General features: G+C 51.1%; 1 protein-coding gene across 3 annotated transcripts in view; it reads right to left on the reverse strand.

Annotated features, from left to right (window-relative positions):
* The window catches only part of GIGYF1 (GRB10 interacting GYF protein 1), a 37,558-nt gene extending 17,123 nt beyond the window's left edge, over nt 1-20,435 (reverse strand). For all 3 annotated transcript variants that reach the window (XM_063138449.1, XM_063138448.1, XM_063138447.1), the window contains exons 1-5: nt 20,300-20,435; nt 3,378-3,630; nt 2,269-2,341; nt 1,587-1,691; nt 297-426 (exon numbers count right to left, since the gene is read on the reverse strand). In XM_063138449.1, coding sequence (XP_062994519.1) covers nt 297-426; nt 1,587-1,621 — 165 coding nt within the window. In that variant the 5' untranslated portion in view covers nt 1,622-1,691; nt 2,269-2,341; nt 3,378-3,630; nt 20,300-20,435. The remainder of the gene's footprint in view (nt 1-296; nt 427-1,586; nt 1,692-2,268; nt 2,342-3,377; nt 3,631-20,299) is intronic.
* Between the last annotated feature and the right edge of the window lie 4,645 nt (nt 20,436-25,080).

Genomic DNA, 25,080 nt, shown 5'->3' on the forward strand with positions numbered 1-25,080 from the left:
AACGACTCTCTCGCGGGGGCTCAGGGCCACCTGATGAAGCCAGCGGGCCGCAGGGCTAAGATAAACCAGCAGGAGCAGCGCTGGACACGCAGCTCCTGAGCCACGGAGGGGGTCCGGTCACCCACCCCGCTTAGCAGGACCCATCCCAACCTTTGCTCTGGGCTTTGCGGCTGCAGAAGCCACCACGATTCAAACACGCTCCTCGTCCGCACCACTCGCACCCGGCACGGGGCTTCACGGGGCAAGTAGCCCACTGCAGGGGCTCGGGGGGGGGGGAGTAGCTGGGCAGCGCTCACCTTGTTGTCTTTGACGTAAAGTGCTAACATCTCTTCCCGCCCGTATCGGTATTCTGCTAGCTTGTACTTTGGCATGGCAGGGGAGGGTGGGGGGGAAGCGACACTCCCGCCACTGGAGAGCGCACGAAGCCTGGGGAGAGAGCGGCGAAGCGGCGCGTGAGGCGGCAGCCCAGGGGCAGGGCAGGCCGGGGAGGAGCCGCCCCTGCCCAGCCCACTTCCAGGCTCCCTTCAAAGAGGTTGGCTGCTGGTCCCGGCGGCTGCCTCCTGCCAGGACGGGGCGCCTGGGCTTGTCTCACAGCTGAACCGAGCGACGCTGCAGCGGCAAAGGCACGACGACACGGGAGAGGCCAGACCGGCGCCCAGGGCGCAGCCAGCAGGCGAGATCCGGAGGAAGCTTTGCTCTCAGGCACAGAACCGCACACCAGGAGGGCGGCTTTCCGGCACGCCGCGTTGAGAAAGAGACGCTCGGGCCCTTCTTGGGGGCAGGGAGGAGGCTGGCGAGGTCTCGGAAGCCAGAGGGGAAAGCCCCCTCGGACCTCCGGTGGCCAGGCGGGAAAGTCCGCGGCCCTCCTTGCCCCTGAACAGCCTTCCTCGTGGGGAGAGAGGGGAGCTGGAAGCCCCTGGGGCTCTTCAGGGGGGAAGCAAGGCAGGAGGGACACGTGGCGAAGGAAGGCCGCCAGGGATGGGATGTGTGGCGGCAGAGAGGAAGGGGAGGCGAACGGAGGGGAGAGGGGGCAGGCTGAGCGGAGAGAGAGGAGGAAGAGGAGGAGGAGGAGGAGATGCGCGTGGAACTCCCTGCCACAAGAGGAGGCATTGCCCCGAGGGGGTGTGTGTGAGGGGGCTCAAAGGGCCTTAAAAGGGGATCAGACCAATCCACGGCGGTCTATCAAGCGTGGCTCTAGGGAACGTCCACAGCAGCCTTGCCCGGCCGGGTGTCCTCTGGGAAGTTGTCCTCCCACACCTCTGGAGGGCACCCAATGGGGCAGGGCTCCGCGTCCAGAGAGCAGCCCAGCGGCTTTGGGGGGCTGCCGCCAAGCCCCCCTCAAAGGCACCTCACTCGCCTCTGTGCGAACGGGGGGCGCTGGACCACGCGGGCCTCTGCCCTGACCCAGCGGAGGCTCTTTTGGCTGCAGCAGGAGCCGACAAATGAGGAGAAGCGACCCGGCCAACGCGCCTCCACCCCCTCGTTCTGCACAGGCCGCCTAAGCCGCCTCCCACCCCCACCCTGCTTGACGCGACGTGGAGGACGCTCGGCGCGCTGCCTCTTCCCGCCACCACTCACTCACTCACCACTCTGGTCCAAAGTTCAGCGTCTCCGCGGCCATCCTACCACCCGCGCCTTGGCTGCTCTCTGGCTGGGTCTTGGCGACCTTCTTCCTTCTCCTCTCAACTGACCTGGAAGAGACAGAGAAGAGTCAAAGCCAGAATTCCCAACGGAGGCAGAGCCTCTGCTGCAGCACCCAAATTGCCAGGGGCAGCAAAGTGGGAAGCAGATGCAGCCCCCACCCCCACCCCCACCCCGGCAGTGTTCCAGAGTTCTCCGGAGCGGGGGGGGGGGGGGGAAACGACATCAAGCTGTGGGCCAAACCCAGCCCTCCAGAGTTCTCCAGATCCCGCCCCCCTTTCCCACAACCAATCATTTGGTTTCCTGTAGCCCTGTGTGCCGTCCCATTCCTCCCTGCCCCTCCCAAGGCTCACCCACAGTGAGAGCTTTAGGCTAAAATATGGTGGTATTTTTTAAAAGCTGCAAAGTGCTGGTGGTTTGGGGGGGGGGGGGGGTTGGCCCTTTTGGCCACGACCGGAACGTGGCTCTCAAGAACTTTTAGTAAACTTGACGTTGTCCGTTGGGCGGAGAGGAGTTTCCCCCACTCCTGCTCTAGAGAACGCACCTTGGGAGGTTCCAAGAGGAGAAAAAGAAGCCAGGCCCCAGCGGCTAGAAACAAAAGGGTATGATGATGATGATGATGATTACCTATGTTATATCTTCAAGAACTCGCCCTGGATCGCTCCTTCCAGCTGGGAGGCCAAATTCAACAGCTAGAAACCTGCAAAAGAGAAAAGACCAAAAGGTGGTTTGCGGCTGGTGCCCAGGAATCTCAGCTGGGCAAGCCGGGCACCTGCAGGGGCCTTAGCTGGGTTCCAGCCTTCCACGAGTGGCGTCGACCCAAACTCCACAGGCCCGGCAAGGCAGGCGCCACCTTGTGCCAGGAGCGCCCGTGTCTCTTGGTCCCGGTTGCCACCCAACCAAAGACGGCCGCCCTCTTTGCATCTGCGCCACATTGGGGGCTCACGGTTTGCCTCGCATCTGGCAAAAGGGCTTCTTTCATGCTGGGTTTTTAAAGTATTATTTTAAGTTGTTTCGCATCTGTTAAGATACACATATTTTCATCTGTACAGGGACTGCAGCGTAGTTTTAGAATACAAAGGCAGGGTAAAGGTAAACTGAGATCCAAGCCCTACCGGCAAGGACAATATATCCTTTCTCTATGTCCTTTAAGCCAGCCTGCCACAACCTGATGCCCTCCAGACGGGTCGGACTGCAACGCTGGCTGGGGGGTGCCGGGAGTTGTATGCCAAAACATCTGCAAGGCACCAGATTAGGGAAGGCTGGCTCAAACTGGTTCCCACCCTTTAGAGCAAGAACTCAAAAGTGGGGCAAACATCTGTCCCAAATGGCCACCCTACAGACCTGAACCTCATTCGGCTCCTATTATCCACGAGGTCATCCGCTCACCACCCCACAGCGTTCCTTGAGCCGTCTCCACCTCTCAAAGCTTCGCAACGTGGTAGATCCTCCCTCCCCCCACAAAGATACGGTCCTCCTCCACCCCACACATCACAGATTTCAAGGGCTCTTTTTTGCCACCGCTGGGGAGTGGAAGGGCACGCCTCGGGGTAGAGGAGAAACCTCTGCTCCAGGCCTTGCATTTGCAAGAGGACCTTATGGCAGGCTGGGGGGCGGACATCGAAGGAAACAACGTGAAGTGCGTGCATGCGTGGGAGGGGGGGAATCACGCAGCCTTCCCCCCCCAAAGAAAACACAGAGCCACTCTTGCCCCGGAACGAGGAAAGGGCGCTCACCCTCAACGGCAGCCCCCACAATGCACCACTCCCTTGTGAGTGGCCAAGGAGGGGGTGAGTGGCCAGGCTGGCAAAGAGAACCGCCGAAGGAAGGAAGGAAGGGGAGGAAGAGTCAGCCGCCGCCGCCGCCTCCTCCGGTGCCACCCGTGGAGCTCCCACTTCGGTTTGAGGCCGCCGGCGATTTCCCAGAAGGCTGCTTGGTCTCGGCCCCTACGACAGAGCCCAGTGGCTCAACTCACATTGGAGAAACTTTCTGGAAGAGACAAGACCGCAGTGAGAATTGCTGCGCTCCAGGGAGGAATTTGCCCACGTGCTCCTCCTGCCCGAAAGGGCGGATCCGGCTACACAACAGCCAGATTCCGCCCCACGGGGAAAACCGTTCTTCTTATCTATTTATTTATTTACTTACTTACAGCATTTATATCCCGCCCTATACCAATAAGATCTCAGGGCGGCATACAGATAGCCCTGGATGACCCCGGGGGCTGAGGCTGAGCCCCAGGACGGGTTTTCAGTTCATGTGTCAAAAAGAGGAGTAGTAAACTGAGCACCACTGAATATTCACCATCACCCCTCAAACACCTATGCTGGCTGGGGGATGCTGGGAGTTGTAGTGCAAAACACCTGGAGGACACCCAAATGGGGAAGGCTACTTTAAGCACTGCCAAGGAAGCGATCCCACACCGCTTGTGGGGCTCAAGAAAGCCAGGGCAGCAGGCACACACGGGCAAGCACAGCACTACCCCCTTCTGCCCTGCGTGACCGACCAAACCGTCCCCTTGCCTTGGCCACTGCCGGACCATCTGCACGGGCTTCTTCTGCTTCCCTGGATCTGTGGAAAACCTCCGGCAGGAACTGCCTGCAAGCAACTAGCCTAGCTACAATTATCCATGCTCTGATAACCTCTTGTTTGGATTACTGCAATGCGTTACACGTGGGGCTGCCTTTGAAAATGGTCCGGAAGCTTCAGCTGGTACAAAACAGGGCAGCCCGTTTACTAACAGGGACTGGCCGGCGAGATCACATTACACCAGTCCTTTTCCAGCTTCACTGGCTGCCAGTCCAGGTCCGGGCCCGATTCAAAGTGCTGGTATTGACATTTAAAGCCCTAAACGGTTTGGGGCCAGGTTATTTGAAGGAACGCCTCCTCCCGTATGTACCTGCCCGGACCTTAAGATCATCTACAGGGGCCCTTCTCTGTGAGCCCCTGCCAAAGGAAGTGAGGCAGGTGGCTACTAGGAGGAGGGCTTTCTCCGCTGTGGCACCCCGGTTGTGGAATGAGCTCCCCAGAGAGGTCTGCCTGGCGCCTACATTGTACTCCTTTCGTCGCCAGCTGAACACCTTTTTATTCTCTCAGTATTTTAACACTTAATTTTAACTTAAATTTAAATCTTACTGTTTTAACTCCGTATTTTAATCTTATATCAATTTTGCTGCGTAGTTTTATCCTGGTTGTGCTTTTCATATTGTATTTTGTATTTGTGTTTTTAAATTGTTGGTTGTTTTACTATGGTTTTAATTTTTGTGAACCGCCCAGAGAGCTTCGGCTATTGGGCGGTATAAAAATGTAATAGATAAATAAATAAATAAATAAATAAACAAACTACCTAAACCTGCATGCTGAGGACGCTGGAGAAAGTGGGGAGGGAGACACTTCTCTCTCTCTCTCTCTCTCTCTCTCTCTCTCTCTCTCTCTCTCTCTCACACACACACACACACACACACACACACAGACACAAAATGCCGGCACTTAGGGTCAGCCAGTGAGACTGGTGGGCCGTAGGGTCCAGGGGAGGTGGAAGCCCTGCACAGAACACAATCTTGGTTTATGGAATTTGCTGCATCACTATTCACTCAGCCAGCTTTAAAAGAGGATTAGACAAATTCACGGAGGAGGAGGAAGAGGAGAGATCTTTCCACCGCCACTAGCAAGGGATTATTATTTGCTGGGGTATTCCATTGTCATCACACCCTTTTATCACAGGGCAGCAGCAAACGTATTTCTCTCCCCAACAACTAGGCCTCTTCTGGACCTTGATCGCTTTTGCCTCACTTGCCCTCCTTTACGCCCTGGGCCATTTCATTGTCTCCAGCTCGACATGTCCAAGACTGTGGCTTTCCTCCAAGCCCCAGACGTTACCACCAGGCATGACCGCCTTGGCTCCACCTTCAGCTCCTCCGTCTCCTTTACTCCATGGACATTCAGTCTGTCACCAAGTCACACCGCTTTGCCTTTGACACTACACAGATGCAGCCCCCCCCCTTTGCTAAAACACAGCCGCCGCCACCCACCTCAGGTGTAGCCTTCTCCTCTCTGGCCTCCTGCTACCTCACCTCAATCCCCTCACTTCTGCCCAGATCACCTCTCTCGCTGCTCTGTTCACTTGACGATCCTCCTGAAATCCCTACATTGGTTTCCCCGACACTCCCAAATCCAGTGCAGCCCCTGCCTTTGCCTTCAAAGCCCTCCATGGCCTTATCTCCCCGCCCCCCTCCCACAACACACACACACACACACCTCTGCTCCTGTGTCCCAATGCTCCTGGGCCTCAGTGATCTTTCTTCCACCATCTCAAGTTCTCCTGATCCCTCAAACACTTCTTCCCTTGCTCTCCTAGTGCCCCTTCTTAGGCCTGGTCCTGATTCTCAGAACACGGCCACAGCAACACTCTCCTTCCTTCCTTCCTCCAAATCCCACTTCAACAGCCACTTTTCCTATAAAACCCTTGGTACAACCTCCTAGTTTGACGATGCATCTGGAGAACACCTGGCTGGGAAAGGCTGCCTCACCGCAGCTAAGCCCAAGTACATGCAACTGAAATAAACCTAGACCCTTCCCTTGTTCACCTTGGCTCTAACATCTCCTTTGCCCACACCCTCTTTCAAATCATAGACTGTAAGCCCCTTGGGGCAGGACTCCAGCCTCTTGCACTCTTATCAAACACCATGCACAGTCCATGACGCATCTCCCAAGAGAGAGCGACTAACCCAAGGTCATCATCATCAGTGAGCTTCATGGCTCATTGATGTCACCCCTGTTCTCCGCACCCCTAGTCTGGCATCTGAGAGTATGTCCTCTTTTGGGGGACGGACGGACAAAGACCTGCCGTTTCCTACCCTGAGAATGGAGCCTCCATGCGCAAAGCCAGGGCACCTCTGCGTATCACCAGGAGAGGTCTGGTGCCGCTGTGCTACTACACTTCCTGGCAGGGTGGATTTGATTTAAATCACTACTCAGAAAGACTCGATTTAATCATGTGACTCCTCCCCCACACCCCAAAAGTGCACTCTTCCTCACTATATTTTACACAACTCAAGAGTTACCAAAGACTCATTCTTGCTGGTATAATCTTAACATTTACAAACAGATGAAGGTTTCATTTTTAGAATAGCAACTTTTCAGATTAGTTTTACAGTTATATATAAAAAAATACTGATTTGGTTATACTATTAGAAACACATCATAGACAGATATTCCGTGTCCAGAGTACAGGACACGGAATAACGAGCTCAAGTTAAAGGAAGCCAGATTCCAGATGGACATCAGGAAAAACTTCCTGACTGTTAGAGCAGTACGACAATGGAAGCAGTGACCTAGGGAGGTTGTGGGCTCTCCCACACTAGAGGCCTTCAAGAGGCAGCTGGACAACCCTCTGTCAGGGATGCTTTAGGGTGGATTCCTGCATTGAGCAGGGGGTTGGACTCGATGGCCTTGTAGGTCCCTTCCAACTCTGCTATTCTATGATTCTATGAATTATGAAATTATTGTGAGGTGAACTATCTCCAGTTTAACAGGTTAACCATTTATATTTGGACAACTTTTCTGCTGTACTTTATTGGAAGGAGAAAAATAATCTTACAGAAACCTCTGGAAGAGCATGACATGGAATTCATTTATCAAAAATTTAAACAGCCTCACGATACATAATTAAAAACGAATCCTTATTTCATGATGAATTATTATTATTATTATTATTATTTATTTATATAGCACCATCAATGTACATGGTGCTGTACAGAGTAAAACAGTAAATAGCAAGACCCTGCCGCATAGGCTTACAATCTAATAAGCCTTTGGACTATAATGTATCTTAAATAGAAAACTATCTTTAGATAGATTTTTCCTCAAAAATCCACTTTAAATTAAAAAAATCCACTTTAAATTAAAAAAATCCATTTTTAATTTTTTTTAAAAAAATAATCATTGATTTTTATCTACCCTGCTTCCTGGAGACTGAGACACCAGAAGAGAAAGCACACCTGACTCAACCTCTCCCACAGAAACAGGAACTCCCTACGCCAGCTGTCCCCAACATCATGCCTGTGGGCATCCCAATTTTTTAAAATTTCCTCAATTTTTTAATATACATACATGGATATGTATGACGTGCATACAACTTTCTAGCAATTATACATGAGTTCCAACAAAAGTGGACCAAATATTCAACTGCATCCATTTGAAGGACCAAATATTAAAAACCTCGTAAGGTCCTCAGTCCGTTGGAGTTGAGTGTTTGTCCTTCCAATGTTGTAATATCAGTCTTTTAGCTGTCAAAAAGGGTGCAGAGAATCCATTTACCCTGACCATTTATTACCGTATTTCTTCGATTGTAAGACGCACACTAATTTCAGTACCACCAACAGAAAAAAAAAACCTAAGACACCTGCGATTCTAAGACGCACCCCATTTTTAGAGATGTTTATATGGGGGGAAAAGTGCGTCTTAGAATCGAAGAAATAGGGTAATTTCCATGAAGCAGGTAAACAATTTAAGAGTGTGTGTACATAACTGAAGATTAAAAACTGTTCTAGTACAAACTCTTTTGCGTGTAATAACCTCCCAGCAAAAAATAACTACTGGACATGGTCAAAAAATATGTTTTAAAGCAACATTAGCTCTATTGCACCACAGGCAATTAACCAAATTAGACAGTCCCTTATTAAAGAGACACTGCAGTGTCCAATAGACACGACACAAAAGGTTTTGCTGAATATGACAAAGCCGAAAGTCCATAGATGCGACAGGTAGACGCCAAAGCTGGAGCCCATGGATTAGGTGTTTTGTGGTGGTACCCACGCCGTGGTCTAAAATTCCCAAATGTGCCCACAGGTCCAAAAGGCTTGGGGTCTGCTGCTGCACCAGGAGCCTTAAAATAGAATATTGGACGGTCTCTCTCTCTCTCTCTCTCTCTCAGAACACTTAAAGGGGCTTATCCTTCTCACCTTTAGCCCACACAGACTCAACAAACTAGAGAACCGAAGCCGCAAACCAAGAAAGCCGCCCGACCATGACCAAGACATCATGGAACATTCAGACTTGGATAACGCAGCGTTTATAGCATCATATTCATAGAATAGCAGAGTTGGAAGGGGCCTACAAGGGCATTGAGTCCAACCCCATGCAGGAATCCACCCTAAAGCATCCCTGACAGGTGGTTGTCCAGCTGCCTCTAGTGTGAAAGAGCCCACAACCTCCCTAGGTGACTGATTCCATTGTCGTACTGCTCTAACAGTCAGGAAGTTTTTCCTGATGTCCAGCCGGAATGAGGCTTCCTTTAACTTGAGCCCGTTATTCCGTGTCCTGCACTCTGGGAGGATTGAGAAGAGATCCTGGCCCTCCTCTGTGTGACAACCTTTTAAGTATTTGAACAGTGCTCTGATGTCTCCCCTCAATCTTCTCTTCTCCAGGCTCAACAGGCCCAGTTCTTTCAGTCTCTCTTCATAGGGCTTTGTTTCCAGACCCCTGATCCTCCTGGTTGCCCTCCTCTGAACACGCTCCAGCTTGTCTGCGTCCTTCTTGAATTGTGGAGCCCAGAACTGGACGCAATACTCTAGATGAGGCCTAACCAGGACCGAATAGAGAGGAACCAGTACCTCACGCGATTTGGAAGCTATACTTCTATTAATGCAGCCCAAAATAGCATTGGCCTTTCTTGCAGCCATATCGCACTGTTGGCTCCTATTCAGCTTGCGATCTACAACAATTCCAAGATCCTTCTCGTTTGTAGTACTGCTGAGCCAAGTATCCCCCATCTTGTAACTGTGCATTTGGTTTCTATTTCCTAAATGTAGCTTAATATTCCTAATCTGTTTAACATTAACAGAACACACAAAAAGCAAAAACCTGACTGTTCCGTCCTCTCGCAACAGATATTTTTATTAGTATATACTAGGAGATCCGTGTGGTGCATGTTACACACTGACACGCAAGCGGCACCCCAGCCTGCCTTTGGCCCATAGAGAGCTTTCCCCAGAAAGTCTCTTTCCGCCTTCCGCCTTCCCTCGCAAGGCAAAAGGCCAAGGGAATAGATTAGCCTGGGGACTGGAAGGTCAGGCTGTCTGGCTGCTTGCAGTGTTTAAAAATAAGAGTCAAGATCTTGTACAGCAAAGTAGAAAGCAAAGGGAGACTCAGACCGGTTAGCTTCCAACGCAGGCGTGTTGAGGCGAGCTCACTCTCATTCCAAGAGGAGCAACAGGACCCAGGAGTCCTGGCGGCCATTGTCCCCTTTCCTGCTATTGTCCCCTTCTCTCCCACCTGCCCTAATCAGACTCAACTTCCGTCACAGAGCTAACAACAGAACCCAGGAGTCCTGTTCTTCTGGAAATGGTAAAATAAGAGAGGGAAATGACTTGAACATTAATCTCGGGTGCCATCTACAGCTGCTCTGCTTTTTGTAGGGGAAGGCCTACAAGAGATCCCCGACCTGGCACAAGATTACCTGAAAAGGCCAGGGGGCATCGCAGATCACAAATCTCAATATGAGCTTATACAGCCTTCCTCAACCTGGGGCGCTCCAGATGAGTTGGACTACAACTCCCAGAATGCCCCAGCCAGCTGGCTGGGGCATTCTGGGAGATGCAGTCCAACACATCTGGAGCGCCCCAGGTTGAGGAAGGCTGGCTTATAATGTAGCGCTGCAGCAAAAGAGGCAGATGCTATACACTTGGCACTGAATCACTACTACAGAACTACTTCCATCTGACTTGGCAGCAGGGAGGCTTTACAAGAGAGTAACCTCCTCCGGAAATCACAAATGCTTAACGGGAAGGAGGCAACGTGGCTTCTATGACTACGTACTGAGATTTGGGACACCCAGGCAAGTTTAGTTTAGCATTTGCCACACCCACAGAAACGATACCCAACCAGCGCCTATGTTACTCAGCATACGCCCAACCTAGGTGGTCGGAGTTCTGGACATACAAGAGACCCAAAGAGAAAACTCGTTGACTGGATGATGGTGGGGGGCTAGGGGAGACCCAGGCTTTGCTCTGACTCTTCTCTAAACAGCCTCACTCACAGGTATGGGGCCCATGGATTTCAAGGATAGCAGGAGAGCCACGCCGAGGTCACTTGGCTGCTGACCCGCCAATGACCCCTTGACGTCCAAGTATAAGCACTGACCAAAGCAGGCCAATTGGGCGGCCTCAGAGGATCAACATGGAGGGCAGTTCACAAAGAGGAACCCTTGGACTGGGAGGCAGGAGGGACCAACTACACATTACACAGAAAAGCAGCCACCAGGGCTCCTGATGTATTTGGGGTTTAAAAAAAAAAAAAGAAGGCAAGGCTGATGGGAGTTGGAGTCCAACATCTGGATGGCCACAGGTTGAACCCTTTCCCTGGAGAACCTGTGGGTTTCAGATGCGGTTGGGCAACAATGTCCATCATTCCCAACCTCTGGTCATGCTGGCTGGGGGCAGATAGGAGTTGGACTCCAACATCTGGATGGCCACAGGTTCAACCCCTTCCCTGATCAAAACCACCCCCTCCTCCAAGCTCCTATGAGATGTGCTGAGGAGGAGGTGGTCCTGCAGGGTTGACAGGCCAGGGGGTTGGACTCAATGGCCTTATAGGTCCCTTCCAACTCTACTATTCTATGATTCTAACTCCTACTAGGCGTCTTCTTCCTAGCCCTCCCCTTCCGGCTTCTCCTTCATCCTAAAGAACTGTGGTGCCTTGCTCCTCTATTCTGCCGGTGCCGTATTTAAATGCCACGCCAATAGTTAGCAAGGTTTCCCTCAGTCATGATTTCACTGTGGATGAAAAGGCCGACCTGGTGAGTAAACCCGAGACCCAGGCTGGGGCGCTGGGAACAGTCAGCTTATCCCAGAAATGACCTTCTGGGTACTTTGTTCCGCACCTGAAGAGATCAGAGGGTTGGGGAGTGGGAATTGCTGGGGTCCATAGGAATTCTGTACCTTTTTCCAGGCTTCCTGTCCATTCAGAGGTCCATATGGAGTGTTTGTAGCCTGCGCTGAGTGCTTGGGACAGATTAAGGATCCTCCAGCCCGTCCATCTCTCTAACTAACCAACCAACCAAGGAGGTCCAAGATCTGGTGTTGCAGACTCCCAGAACAGAGGGAGACCTCAATATCCACACCAGGGCCACCATGCCTGGAAGAGCTTATGGCTTCATGGCCAGCAGGACAACCAGAGCTGTCCCAACGTGTCCCCAGCAACACTTGTGGCAGGTCACACCCCAGGTTTGGTTCTCTCTACTGGACAGGAAGGCTCCGGTCTGTGCCTGGGGGATTTCACATTTATCCCCTTGACATGGTCAGATCACTTCCTGTTGAAATTTTGGCTGGCAGGGATGGGGGACCTATTAGGATGGATTCCAGATTCCAAGGTAGAATGGCCAGCAGTCCTATTAAAGACCTAGGTACTCGGTGGAATCCAGAAGACATGGATCACCCCTGAGCATCCACTCCTGCTTTCACAGCTGGTTCTTGGGTATACATCTGAGCTGAGGACAAGGAAGCACACTGGGTGACAACCGGAAGGCCGGCGGAAGAACACACATCTCGAACCTCTGTGGCAGGGGTGGCGGTGAAGAAGCAATTCTTTTTCACCACCACTTTCACAACCTCTCAGCGTTGCCCACTATGAAAAGCTCTTGCCGATTTGGAGTCTTTTGTATTCTGGCCTGGTGGGAGAGCCATTAAAACCCTCAATAGCATGACATGCCGGCTTTGCTGCACATTTGAGGGCAAAATTGCCTGCATCCAGCACAGTGGAATCCACGGCCGATGCAGCTGGACCTGCAGAGGTGTCCATGGCAGCAACTAGTCAGACACTGTTGCATGACTTTCGGCTTTAAGACCTGAGGATGTGAACAAGGTCCTCGGTCATGTTCAAACAATCACTTGTTTGCTTAACCCTTGGCCTTTGCAGCTTATTATATCTAGGAAGATAGAGATGACCGGCTGTGTCCTGGAATAAATTCCTCTTGAAACAGAGAGAGTGCTCCCTGTCTCCTTAAAGGAGGTGTCAGTATGATCATTTCTGGAAAAAGATCAATAGACCTAGATCTCAATAACTATAGGCCAGCAACTAACATTGATCCTTCCTGGACAAGGTGCTCAGGCGTGTGGCAGCTGATCACAGAAACCTAGAATAGCAGAGTTGGAAGGGGCCTACAAGGCCATCGAGTCCAACCCCCTGCTCAATGCAGGAATCCACCCTAAAGCATCCCTGACAGATGCTTGTCCAGCTGCCTCTTGAAGGCCTCTAGGGTGGGAGAGCCCACAACCTCCATAGGTCAGGGGTTCCATTGCCGCACTGCTCTAACAGTCAGGAAGTTTTTCCTGATGGCCAGCCGGAATCTGGCTTCCTTTAACTTGAGCCCGTTATTCTGTGTCTGCACTCTGGGATGATTGAGAAGTGATCCTGGCCCTCCTCTGGATCATCCTAAAGTGCAGGACATGGGGCAATCTTGAGTAAGACTGATTGTTCTAGATCAATTCAATCACAACTGTGGTACTTTATTTCCCCATTGAAACCGCCTTCATCCTTGTGGGATGACTTACGCTGGGGCCTCTTGGCAACTTCTGATGCCGTGAACCATGGCATCCTTCTGGAGAGATTGCCTGAGCTGAGAGTGGGTGGTACGGCTTTGCAGTGGTTCCACTTATACCTGTGTGGCCATTTCCAAAAGGTGGTGCTGGGGGAATTCATCTCAACTCCACGGCACTGGGGTCCCTCAGTTTCTTATCCCTCATTCTACTGAACATCGACAAGAAACCACGCAGTGAGGTCATCCAGATTTAAAATGCAGTGGCGTCAGTATGCTGATGGAACATGGCGCTCTCTCTCTCTCTCATCAGATCAGGTGAGGCAGTGCCTTGCCACGGTAATAGGCCAGATGAAGACCAATAAACTGAAACTCCTTTGTCACTTGAGGCACAAATCAACACAGCACAGCTTTCACCAACTTAAGCTGGTTGATATGACCCCACCAAGACAGAGATAACCTGGGTCCGGTAATCCATGCCTTCACAACCTTCCTGATTCGATTCCTGCAATGCGGTGCACATCGGGCTGCCTTTGAAGACAGCCTGGAAACTTTAATTAGTACAAAATATGGCAGCAAGAACACTGACTGGAAGCGGGCATTACAAACACGTTACACCAATATTGTATCATCTGCATTGGCTCTTGGTTTTCTTCTAAGCCCAATTCAAATTGTTGGGTTTAATCTCTAAAGCAGCCTTCCTCAACCTGGGGCGCTCCAGATGTGTTGGACTACAACTCTCAGAATGCCCCAGCCAGCTGGCTGGGGCATTCTGGAAGATGCAGTCCAACACATCTGGAGCGCCCCAGGTTGAGGAAGGCTGCTCTAAAGCCTTTCATGGTTTGGGGCCATCTGAAAGACTGCCTCTTCCCTTATATCTCTGCCTACCCACACCTTAAGATCATCATCAGGGGTTCTGCTCTAAGTGCTCACATACAGGGAGGTGCAGTGAGTGACTACCCAGGAGAAGTCCTTAGCAGTGGTAGTCCCCAAGTTATGGAATGCCCTTCCGATAGAGATCCGGTGGGAACCTATTAGAGTAAGCCTGCAAGAATTAAAAAAATAAATGTTTTGCCTGGCACCAAAAAACCAAAACATTTATTTTTTTAATTCTTGCAGGCTTTTAAAATACCTGTATATTCTTGCTGCCCAACTGTATTTTAAAGTGGGTTTACCTGTGTGACTTTTCAAAGCTCTGTAGTTTTTGTTGGCTGCTAAGATCTAGATCCTGCTGGTTTTAAAGTGATTGTTTTACTGTGTTTTCTGGGTTTTATACGTATCTGTATATGTTGTTCTGAGAGCTATTTGCTATACTAATAAATTGAATGATTATATAAAATAAATTATCTCTATTGTGCCTGTGTATCCCCCTGACAAGTCTAATAGGAGCTTTGGGAAAAGGAATAAACTAGTTTAGCGAAATAATAATAATAATATATTTATTTCTTACCTGCCTCTCCCTTTGGATCGAGGCGGGGAACAACATTAGTACAAGAATCAATACATCTTAAAAATTCTTGATTTTACATTGATCTGGATAGGCCTGCCGGAAAAGGCTAGTCTTTAAATCTGCCTTAAAATCACACAGAGAGTTAATTTTACGAATCTCCTCCGGCAGGCCGTTCCACAATCTGGGGGGCGACAGAAGAAAAGGTCCTCTGGGTAACAGTTGCCAGCCTAGTTGTGGCTGACTGAAGTAAGTTCGCCCCAGAGGACCTGAGTGTGTGGGGCGGACTGTATGGGAGAAGGCGATCCCGCAGGTAACCTGGACCCAAACCATTTAGGGCTTTAAAGGTAATGACCAACACTTTGTACTTTGCCCGGAAACTAATTGGCAGCCAGTGGAGTGATTTTAATGTTGGGGTAAGATGCTCACTCCTAGATGTACCGGTGACCAACCTGGCCGCCATATTTTGAACTAGTTGAAGTTTCCGAACTAGGTACAATGGTAGCCCTATGTAGAGCACAAAAAATGACACTTGGGAAAAGGTTAAACAGCATCTTCACCTCCGATCCAATCCACACACCCTCTACAGAGCAGCTGCAATACAACAGAATTTGTTTTCACTTCCTTCACACAGAAAGTTGCCTTCACCTTGGACACACACCTAGATTTCAAAATCTAACTGGCATTTTTATTGGTCATGAATATTTAAAAGACAGCACTAACAATTTCAAACATGAGCAACTTCTAAGGTCATCAATTTACTGAGCACCAAGGAATTACACAAGATCTTGGTTCACTTATTACAAACCTCAACTTACTCATCAAGAAATATACAATACTGAACTTATCACACACCTTTTAGCATTTCAGACTGTCAATAATTCTGCCGCTTAAATGAACATATGCAAGCTGGCTTTATTGGTTTATAAGCATGGGCCGTGGATGAAAAACTCAAACCCGGCTGTTTGGCCGCTGCAGGATCAGAATGCTGAACTACACAAACTCCTGGTCTGAACCAGCATCAGGGCTCTTCTTCTTATCACCCATAACTTTAATACTAGCACCTAAGAGTTCAAAAGTATGTCCAACCTCAGGGTAGGACTAGAATTTATTATTGTGCACCAAGAGGAATGGGGGGTGATCTATAAAAAGATCACAGAACACCTTGGCTGTCACCATGTCACCTTATTTTATTTTAAACATTCCTATACAGTCCTTCAATTCAAAACTTTCAGAGCAGTTTACGTTAATGAAAAACAATGAAATGTGGTGCCGAAACCCACGTTTTGGACTGCAGCTTCTGTAATCCCAGATTCTGGCTGGACATCAGAAAAAACTTCCTGACTGTTAGAGCGGTACCACGATGGAACCCATGACCTAGGGAGGTGGTGGGCTCTCCCACAGGAGAGGCCTTCAAGAGGCAGCTGGACAGCCACCTGTCAGGGATGCTTTAAGGTAGATTCCTGCAATGAGCGGAAGGGTTGGACTCAACCCTTTCAACTCTACTATTCCATGATTCCATGACATCCAAAGGGCACCAGGTTGGGGAAGGCTGTCTTAGTATAAGAGCAAGTTGATAAGGGAGAATATGTCCCCTCAAGTATCCACCTTCCAAACCATGTAGAGCTTTAAGCACCTGCGCTGTGAATTGTGTTCACACCCAGCCCCAACGCTGGTGGACCTCTTCTAAGAACAGGGGAGACGGATTCCCAAGTCCCACCAGATAACCCAGTGGTTGCATTTTGAGCTATCTGCAGTTTCTGAGACATCTTCAAAAGGTTGCCCAAAAGGCAACACACTGCAGCAGCCTAACCGGGAGGTTACCACAGCGCAATTTCTTTTTACCTAGCAAGAGTTGCAGCCAGTATATCAGCCTCTTCACTGGTGAAAGGCAGTTGGGCCTCTAATGAAAGGGCTGGGATCAACCAGGCTGGCTGGGGCGTGAGGAGGGTTGCTTCCTCTCCGGAGCATCTTAAAGCCAGTATCTAAAAGACGGGGAATTTTTACAATGCTGGAGCCTAATGCATTCTAGAGTGCTGCAGAGTAATGATCTGTGATTTTTAAAGAAAATAGATTTAATTTATGTGAAAGATTTATAAGCAGCCTCTTAGGATTAACCCTACTAAGATGGTGTGTACAACAGAACCTAAAATACTTCAAGTACTCAAAAGGTTGTCCCACAGAGGAGGGCCAAGATCTCTTCTCGATCATCCCAGAGTGCAGGACACGGAATAATGGGCTCAACTTACAGGAAGCCATATATGGCTCGGGTCCAGGTTATTTGAAAGAACGTATTCTCCCTTATGAGCTTGCCCGTGCTTTAAGATCTTCTGGAGGCCTTCTTTCAGTCCCACCATCTTCACAGGAACGCTTGGTGGGAACATGGGAGAGGGCCTTCTTGGTGGCTGCTCCAGTACTCTGGCACTCTCTTCCCGGGGAAGCTAGGCTGGCTCCCTCCTGGATGGGCTTTCGGAAGCAGGCTAAAACTTTTTTGTTCCGGCAGGCCTTTGGAGAATAATCTGGCCCTCCATCTATGTTAATGTCTTATAATTTTGTTGTGTATTTTAAACATTTATGGTTTTGTTTCCCCACTCCCACCCAATGTATGTTTTAAACTTTGTAAGGTCGCCTTGAGGCCCAGCATTGGGCAAAAGGTGGGATACAAATAAATATAATAATAATAAGAAGAAGAAGAAGAAGAAGAAGAAGCCAGATTCCGGCTGGACATCAGGAAAAACTTCCTGACTGTTAGAGCAGTACGACAATGGAACCAGTTCCTCAGTGAGGTGGTGGGCTCTCCCATGCTAGAGGCCTTCAAGAGGCAGCTGGACAACCACCTGTCAGGGATGCTTTAGGGTGGATTCCTGTACTGAGCAGGGGGGTGGACTGGATGGCCTTAGAGGCCCCTTCCAACTCTGCTATTCTATGGTTTTAAAAGCCACAAAACATAAAAGATCAAAATTAACAGTTAAAAACAAAGAGCTCCATAAATGCAACAAACCCAGCAGAGTCCTAACTCAACTAGAGGCCAAAGCAAACTGGTGAGTCTTTGAAGACCTGCTATGATGCTGCCCAGCAGACATCAACTGGAGAAGAGCTCCACAAGATCACCACTCCCACCACTTCATCACTGCCAAGTTCTGGTCCCTTTTAGCAATTCTGGCCACCCATTTGCAATTTCAGACAGTCATGCCCCTAATGCAGTGCTGTGCTTCTGAAACATTATGTGGACAGTAGCAGCTGAGCGACAAGAACAGATGTAGCAGCCATCCCAATTAAAGATCCAAAGCCACATTTTGTTAAGGGGTTCAGCAGTGAAAATGTCCACTTCCAAACACGCAATGCAGTACGTGAGCCAGGAAGGAAACCTCCCAAGTGCGGGAAATTCAATGCTGGAATCAAGAAAGTTAGCCATTGCCCCCACTCCTCTGCAGAGTCGAGGGCTTCAGAATTGGAATGGTTTCCCAACCCTGTTGATCTTCCAATCCTTCAAGGACCAGCAGAGTTCCAAACCATACCATGTGGGAGACAATGCCCCAATTCCAGAAGAGGAGGTAATTGAGAGCCAGCCTACAACACCAGAGGATATATCTCACAGTCTTTGTGGAACTGTTAATTACAGAACGTGCCATTTTCTGCCTGGTAGAATTTTGTATTTTAAAAACAATTTAAACTTTAAGCCCATGATCTGAAAGATTCCAACCACAACATTAAGAAAATAGGCATGTTTGCTAACAACATTTAGTAATGAGAGCATTGCGGCTTCTAGGTAAGAGTAATTCTGTTCTTAGCTACTGCGCTGATCATCACTGATAGACCTCCCCTCCATCAGTATATATATAAGCCATTTAAAACTCCACCTACGCTAGTAGCAGTTACAATATCCTGCAGCCATGAATTCCAAACGTTAACAACACATGGCACAAAAGGTGTACAGCACAAACCTAACAACATAAACAGTCATAACCTCCAGACAGGAAGAGGCTGTACAAAATCCAAACTTTGTTTCCATTCCCTCTTGTGGGCCACAGAGAGACTACGTTGGGGGCAGACAGGCCAGTAACATTGTCAACTTATTTGCAAGGCAAATACTTGTATGCACCACTGTTATTGGATGCACCGTGGAACTGCATCACTGAACACATCTATTTAACTTTCTACCATATGCAGTTTTATGGACCTTTTGTATGTTTATCCCCCGCTAAGCTAAGAACAAAACCCCTATCTGCGTCATCTCCAACGTGGTCACAAAAATCCCAGCTCATTTGAGCTGCTCTTTTCAATTCATGCTGCAAAGCGTTTTTCTTTTCTTTGGAGATGTAGCAATGAGAACGACATGCACTGTCACGATTGTGAACGAAATATGGATCTATGTAAGCCTATTTAGAGATCATAAGGCCCGCAGGACTCCAAATGGGAACTTAAAAGGCCATGGGCAGAAATCAGTACAGGTCACACATGACCACGTTTGGCTCAAGACCACCTAGTATCCACCACTCTCATTCAATGCGTGTCCCAGGGCTGCACCCTGAATACCAAGAAGCCGCCACCCGGGAAACAAGGCCCTGCTACCTTGACTTTCACCGCACACAGAAATAACAGCCTTCAAGGGCTGTGGACCTGAAACCGCTCAATCCTGAGCTGCCTTTCGAAAACCTGCCCTTCCCTGGGTGGAATCAATGACCTTTCGCTGGCAGCGGCTCTCTTACACCTTCAGCAAAATCTACCCAGGCAAGCGAAGCGGCTACAGGACACTTGTCCAAGCAGGAAGCGATGCTGCCGACAATTCCACCTACATCCTAACGCGCAAAAACGCAGGTTCTACCCTGACTCCGCAAGGGCTGATTCAGAAACGACGCCCGGGGGGGAGCAGGGACCAAGGCAGGCAGGCAGGCAGGCAGGCCAGCAGGACCTCGAGCGCGGCCAGGAGCGGCTCTCGCTGCCGGAGAGGCGTTTGGGCAGCCCAGCCGGACCCACGCGAGACGCGAAGCGAGCGTGGCCGGCTGCTCCAGAGCAGAAGCCCAGGGGGCCGAGGGCGCAGGACGGGGCTGCGGCCCTCCTCGAGGGTGCGAGGTGGGCGCCTGGCCGGGAAGCCAGCCTGGAGCTCCAGGCCTGCAGCACACGCGCCGGGCCGCCGGAGAAGGCCACGAGGCCGGTCCGCAGCTCCCCTCTGCGGCCCCTGCAAAGCGCGGCGCCGGGGGAGGCGGGAGGGAGGGGGAGGGGGCGCCCGCCCTGCCCCGGCTGCCCCCCTCCCCCCACCGCGGGGCCTCCTGCCTCAGTTTCCCCAGTGGCCAGCCCGGAATGGCGTGGCGAGGCCCTCGCCTTCCCCCGCGGATAACGGGTCTCCGCGGCGAGCACCATGCGCGGGGGACGCCTTTCTCGCGGGGCCCAGGAGGCCGAGGCGGGGCGCGGCGGCCTGAGGGGCGCTGCGTCGCCATGGCTGCCCCTGCAGGGCGGGGGGGGGGCGCCGCCGCCCTCCTCTTCTCCCTCCCTCCCTCCCGGAGGGGGCGGGGCCGTGGTGTCCCGCGCCTGCACGGCGCCCCCCGCCCCCCTCCCGCGGAGGCCCCGGGGGTTGCGCAGGGGCCCCGTCTCCATGGCGACGGAGGGGGCGGGGCCCCGAGGGAGCGGGGTGGGGGCTCCCCGGTCCCCATGGCGACGGAGGGGGGCGCGGCGCGTCTTACCGGCTGCTCCGCGCGCGGGGAGGAGGAGGAGAGGGGGGACGGGAGAGGGGAAGAGGAGGAGGCCGCAACGGCGTCTACGGCTCCGCGTCTCTCGCTCCTTCCTCCTCTCGCCGCTTGTTTGTGTTTGTAACCAAGATGGCCGCCCTCCTCCCGGTCACGTGACGCGGGCTCCCAGGCAAGGCAGGCGGCGAGAGCGGTCACGTGCTGGGGGGAAACGGTGGGAAAAAGGCGTCGCGCAGGCGCAGTACACGGTTGGCGACGGCGTTTCCACCTCACGTCCCTTTTACCGGCGCTGGGCACGCGCAGGCGTCACGTGACCTACCCCTCGCCTCAGGCTCCGCCCCCTCCCCTCCCTCCCCGAACGCTGCGGAGGTACTGAGAGAGGCGGGCGCGCGCGGCTGTCACGTGATTAGGGCGCCGGGCCCGGCCCTTCACGGAAGCCTATCGGGAACGCCGGCTTGGGTCACGTGGCTTGAGCCGGGCAGGTTCGAAGCGCGTCACTGCTCCTCCTCCCCGCGTCCTCCCTCCCGGCCCGGCTGCGTCGATGACGTCATGGGCGTCACGTCGTCGTAAAATGACGTCAGCAAACAGTTTTGGCTTCGTAAGAGGATTCCTATGCCTTGGCGAGGAATAAAGGAGTGAATAGACAGATAGACAGAATAGAACAACAGCGAACGACAAATTATTCTCCTTATCTTTTGAGGGTGCTGGGGAGTAAGGCCGATGGAAAGAGTGTCTCTGGGCATCTGCAGAGTGACTTTTGCTTGCACCCTCCTCCTGGGCCCCAGCGCTGCAGTGGGGGGAGGACGGCCAGGCCCTGACTTACATTTCTATCACCCGCCTTTCCTGCAAGGTCCTCGGGGCAGGGAAGAGGTTTTCTCCTCACAACAGCCCTGCAAGGTAGGCCAGTCTGTCTCAGAGTGACTGGCTCAAGGACGCCCCAGGAACGTCATGGCTGAGTGGAGAGTTGAACCCAGGTCTCCCCAGTCCTATTCACTATTTCCCCACACCGTTTTACCCACGGGTAAACTAGCCCAAGGCCCAAAAATACGGAGTCCCCTGAAAACCTCTTGGGCAGGCTGAGAAGAGAGCAGGCCAGAACACGCCTGTGGACGAGGCCGGAGGAAGTGGGTCTGGCAGCGCCTCTGTGCCGGCGGCCCGACCTGGTGGTGGAGTTGCCCTGTGGAAGACCGAAGGACAGCCAGGGCCAGAGCCATCCAGCGCTGGGAGGAGAAGAAGCCGCCAGCTGCCCCAGCTTGGCGGTCAGGCTGGTGGTCTCCAGGGGCTTCAAGGCAGGATATGAGAGCACTTTTCAAGTACCGAAAGGGTTGGCATGCAGAAGAGGGCTGCAACCTCTTCTCCCTCATCCAAGACTGCAGGACACAAAATAACGGGCTTAAGTTACAGGAAGGCAGATTTCAGTTGAACATTAGCGGAAGCTTCCTAGCAGTGTGACCATGGAACCACCTGCCATCTGCCAGGGATGCTTTAAACTGGATCCCTGCACTGAGCAGGGGGTTGGGCTCGATGGCCTTAGAGGCCCCTCCCAACTGTATGGGCCAGTTTGCACATCACAGCAGCAAATCCTGGGTTAATTAACCTATGATTTGTGGGCACGCGTGCTGTGTGCAAGCTGTACCCAGTGGTTAACTCAACAGCAAGTCATGAGTTAACCACTGGGTTATTTAGCCCCTGAACCAGCCAGCAGTCCAGTTTTGCATGTCACAACCTCGAATTGGGCAAATTGGAGGTTATTTATAGAACGCAGAAGCTGTTCGTACATGGGGTGTATCTCTGCTGTGTGACGTGCGAACTGAGTCTATGGTACTATGGTTTTATTCCATGATCGTGGGCGGGAGGTGGAGACAGTGAATGAGGTGAAATCTGTTTATCAGCACAAACTATTTTATGGCCTGGGTGGTTCCCCGGGATGGAGGGAGCCACCTTGCACAGCCCTCTCTTATCTGGTGGTGGTCACGATGATAAGGGTTCCCCTGGAATCACCCACATCTTTGGCATGCGAAAACAATGAAGAGTCATGTGGCACCTTCAAGCTAGCAAATTTATCAGGCTCTATTGTCAAACCTCCCCACCCCCTTTTGGGCATATGGGCACTTTGGGGAATTTGAGAAACTGTGGTGAGTGCCACCACAAAACAGCTTGCATAGGGGATGTGCCTAGACGCCTAGTGAGTGCTGCGGGGGCCTGGCTAGGCAAAAATGGGCTGAATAAGTGAGGGTGGGGAACAGAAATTGCAAGGGGGGAGAGAGGGAGGGAGGGGGAAAATAAACAGCAAGGGAGAGGGAGTGGAAGGACAAGGCTAGAAAGGGAGGCAAAGAAGGCCAGCCTAACATTTCCCAAAGTTTTTTCTTAAAATTTATTTATTTATTTATTTATGTTATTACATTTTTATACCCCCCCCCCCAATAGCCGAAGCTCTCTGGGCGGTTCACAAAAATTAAAACCATTATAAAACAACCAACAGGTTAAAAACACAAATACAAAATACAGTATAAAAAGCACAACCAGGATAAAACCACGCAGCAAAATTGATATAAGGTTAAAATACAGAGTTAAAACAGTATAATTTAAATTTAAGTTAAAATTAAGTGTTAAAATACTGAGTGAATAAAAAGGTCTTCAGCTGGCGACGAAAGGAGTACAATGTAGGCGCCAGGCGGACCTCTCTGGGGAGCTCGTTCCACAACCGGGGTGCCACAGAATTAAAACAATTCTTTTAAATGGGCAGGGAGGGCAGAGCTTTGTGGGCGCCATTGGAGACTCCGTGGGCACCGTGTTGGGGTCCCCTGGCATAAGCTTTTCTGGACTGCAGTCTGGACTTCATCAGACGCATGAAGCGTTTTCTGAGTTATCAGTGGGTTGGATCCAGGATCTCCCTTCTGTGGACAGGAGGGCTCCACTCACGACAGGTGCCTCTGCCCAATTTTCAGGGCATGGCCCGCAAATCCCACTCCACCCCCAACAACTTCCCCAGGACCTCATCTCCCCAGTGAGGCCTCCCCTGGGCCAATGTCATCTTTTTGGTGCCAGGTTAAGACTTTCCTCTACTCCCAGGAATTTGACAGCATGTGATAAGGGTTTAAGTGGGTTCCAGACTTTACTGTTAATTGTTTAAAATTCTTATATTTTTGTACGTTGTTTTTGCCTGACCTTATTATGTTGTATTTGGGGGGCTTAACCTTGTAACCTTCCAGAGAAGCTTTGACTATTGGGCCGTGTAGAAACGTGACACGTGAAGAGAAAGTGAACTTGGCACTCCAGGAGCTCACCTACACCAAGCAGGATATTCCACTACGAAAGCGGTATGAAAGCGATATATAAAATGCAGGAGCCACACGACCGACTTTATAGCAGTATTGAAGTGCACTGCAGGATCTACACCACTGCTTTATAGTGGTACTGAAGTGCACTGACAACTCTTGTGGCCCATGACACATCCACACCAAGCAGGATATAACACTCTGAAAGTGGTATGAAAGCGATATATGGTATGAGTCAATGGGCCCCAATAGTTGTGGGTGCACTTCAATACCGCTATAAAGCAGTCGTGTGGCTCTTGCCATTTGTATACCGCTTTCATACTGCTTTCATAGTGGAATATCCTGCTTGGTGCAGATGCTGATGCTAATAATAATAATAATAACAATAATAATAGTTATTTCTTACCCGCCTCTCCCCTTGGATCGAGGCGGGGAACAAAATTAGAACAGGAATCAATACATCTTAAAAATTCTTGATTTTACATTGATCTGGATAGGCCTGCTAGAAGAGGCTAGCCTTCAAAGCTGCCTTAAAATCACACAGAGAGTTAATTTTACGAATCTCCTCCGGCAGGCCATTCCACAATCCGGGGGCAACAGAAGAAAAGGTCCTCTGGGAAACTGATGTCAGCCTAGTTTTAGCTGACAGGAGTAAGTTCACCCAGAGGACCTGAGTGTGTGGGGCGGACTGTATGGGAGAAGGCGATCCCGCAGGTAACCTGGACCCAAACCATGTAGGGCTTTAAAGGTGATGACCCACACTTTGTACTTTGCCGGGAAACTAATTGGCAGACAGTGGAGTGATTTTAATGTTGGGGTAATATGCTCACCCCTAGATGTACCGGTGACCAACCTGGCTGCCATATTTTGAACTAGTTGAAGTTTCCGAACTAGGTACAATGGTAGTCCTATGTAGAGCACGTTGCAGAAGTCGAGCCTTGAGGTTACCAGCGCGTGCACAACCGTCTTTAGGTCGTCCGACTCTGAGAAGGGGCGCAGCTGGCGTATCAGCCGAAGCTGAGAGTAGGCACTCCTGGCCGTCGCATCCATCTGGGCTGTCATTTGGAGCGACGGATCCAGAAGCACCCCCAACTGCGAACACAGTCTTTCAGGGGGAGTGTAGCCCCATCCAAAACCGGTTGACACACCTCCAAACCTAGGTCAGAGCCCTTGACAGCAAGCACCTCTGTTTTGTCTGGATTCAGCTTCAGTTTGTTTTTCCTCATCCAGCCCATTACCGCCTCCAAGCATTCATTCAAAGGAGACACACTATCCTTAGCTGACGCTGTTGTCGAAGGCATAGAGAAATGTATTTGGGTGTCATCAGCATACTGATAGCACCCCGCCCCATGCCTCCGGATGATCTCTCCCAGCGGTTTCATGTAGATGTTAAACAGCATTGGGGATAGGATGGCACCTTGTGGTACGCCATACAACAGCTCCTTTTTTGAGGAGCAACTATCCCCCAGCATCACCCTCTGGAATCTACCTGAGAGGTAG

This window comes from Elgaria multicarinata, chromosome 11 (assembly GCF_023053635.1).
Source record: "Elgaria multicarinata webbii isolate HBS135686 ecotype San Diego chromosome 11, rElgMul1.1.pri, whole genome shotgun sequence".
NCBI lineage: Eukaryota > Metazoa > Chordata > Lepidosauria > Squamata > Anguidae > Elgaria > Elgaria multicarinata.